Source organism: Notothenia coriiceps, unplaced genomic scaffold (genome assembly GCF_000735185.1).
Source record: "Notothenia coriiceps isolate Sejong01 unplaced genomic scaffold, NC01 NC01_scaffold00019329, whole genome shotgun sequence".
In the NCBI taxonomy this organism is placed as follows: Eukaryota; Metazoa; Chordata; class Actinopteri; order Perciformes; family Nototheniidae; genus Notothenia; species Notothenia coriiceps.
The window spans coordinates 460-2214 of record NW_011352030.1 but is presented as its reverse complement, the minus strand read 5'-3'; the positions used below and the strand labels follow the sequence as shown (position 1 = coordinate 2214).

General features: G+C 46.3%; 1 protein-coding gene across 1 annotated transcript; it reads left to right on the top strand.

Annotated features, from left to right (window-relative positions):
- Window positions 1-652: 652 nt before the first annotated feature.
- LOC104951858 (exportin-T-like) lies at window positions 653-1514 on the top strand (the record flags this gene model as incomplete). Its single annotated transcript, XM_010778592.1, has 3 exons — window positions 653-889; window positions 1270-1308; window positions 1423-1514. Coding segments are annotated over 3 exons (368 nt in total), but the record flags the coding sequence as incomplete, so codon positions are not given.
- Window positions 1515-1755: the final 241 nt, after the last annotated feature.

The window sequence follows — 1755 nt, the reverse complement described above, 5'->3', positions numbered from 1 at the left end:
CCTATCCCCTCGTGTGCCTTGGCAGGTCTCCTAGAATGTTCCCACGGCTTCCTGAAAGTCCTGTTTGAGCATAGAAGTGAAGACCTGACCCCCCCCCCCTGAGATGGCCCCCGCTCTGCAGTTAAATGCTTCTCCTGTCCTTTAAGCCCAAACATGGCAGCCAGAGGATTTGGATCCAGTTCAGTTCTGAGCGCCTGGGACAGAGTTTGAAAGATCTCTGTCCGCAGTACTTATATTAAAACTACGTGTGTGTTTAGAACAAGCATCCTCTTTGGTGCCTGTTGATCTCCCTCCTCCGCTTCCTGTCTGCATTTAGGACAACAATATGTTAGATTTTTAAAAACCTTTTTCTGAGATTTTTTTCATTTTTTCCTGGAATTTTTTGGTCATTTTTGCAAAAATATTCAGTTTTCTGTCCAACATTTTCCAGAAATCTTTTACACAATTTTAGATGAAATTTAGTTTTGGGACATTTAGAAAATCAATTTAAAACATTGTTTTCCAGATTAGAAAAAATATAGAATCTCATCACGTTTTTCTCTTTTTCCAGAATTCATTTGACTTTTTTTTGGGACAGTTTTTACACATTTTCCAGGTATTTTTAAAATATATTTCTGCTGCCGTTCTCCCCCCCCCTCCCCCCCTCTCTCAGGAGGAGGACGTGGACTTCCTGGCTAAGTTCTCGCGCCTGGTGAACGGCATGGGTCAGAGTCTGGTGCTCAGCTGGAGCAAGCTGTCTAAGAACGGGAACGTTAAAGAAGCTGCGGAGGCTCTGCAGGCTCTGGAGAGCAAGGTTCCTCTTCTGCTGCGGCTTCTGATCCACGAGGACGACGACATCTCCGCCAACATCGTGGGCTTCTGCTACGAATACCTGCACGTCCTCAAGCAGGTGAGCCGGCCTCGTTTATCCACACGGCACGCTTAGAACAGCCTCCGCCTTTAGAGACAGGAAACCATCAGGGACAGGCCAGACCTCCGGGTCCTCGACCAATCACATTTTCCAGGTATTTTTAAAGATATTTATTTCACATTTTTGACATTTTATTTTAAATGTTTTCATATTTTCAGAAGATTTTTGGGTATTTCTCAGATTCTTCCGCCGCTTCTCGAACAGTTTACCTGCAACCAACATGACGTTCACAGAACCCTCTCTGGGGATTTTCTGTCTTGCGTTTGAGAATAGTCAGAGTGCAGCTCCACCAATCAGACATGAGCGTAAAGCTATATGGAACAGGAAGTATTCTTGATGTCTGTGTTTCGCTCCTGCAGCTCCCGCAGCTGACTGACCAGCAGAAAGCAAACCTGGAGGTGAGTCTCTCATTAGGATTTATAATACTAACCTTTAATAGTTTAATAGATGATGATGATGATGATGATGATGATGATGATGATGATCACCAAACTCTGCGTCTCTCTCCTCAGGCCGTCCTGCTGGCTGTGATGAAGAAGCTGACGTACGACGACGAGTACAACTTTGAGAACGAGGTGAGGAGGATTTGGAGTACTTCAGGAAAGTCGACGGGGGGGGGGCTAGTGGAGTACTTCAGGAAAGTCGACGGGGGGGGGCTAGTGGAGTACTTCAGGACCACAGAGTGTGAACGTTGTGATCAGCTGTTTTAGCGCAGTTCTCCAGTTCTCACAATTCCGTCGTACAGACCGACGTTAACAGCAGCCCTGTCTCTGCACACGGAGACCGACTCTGTCGTCCGGTGATCTAACCGCCTTCTGGAAAAGCTTCACAAGTACGTCGGTACG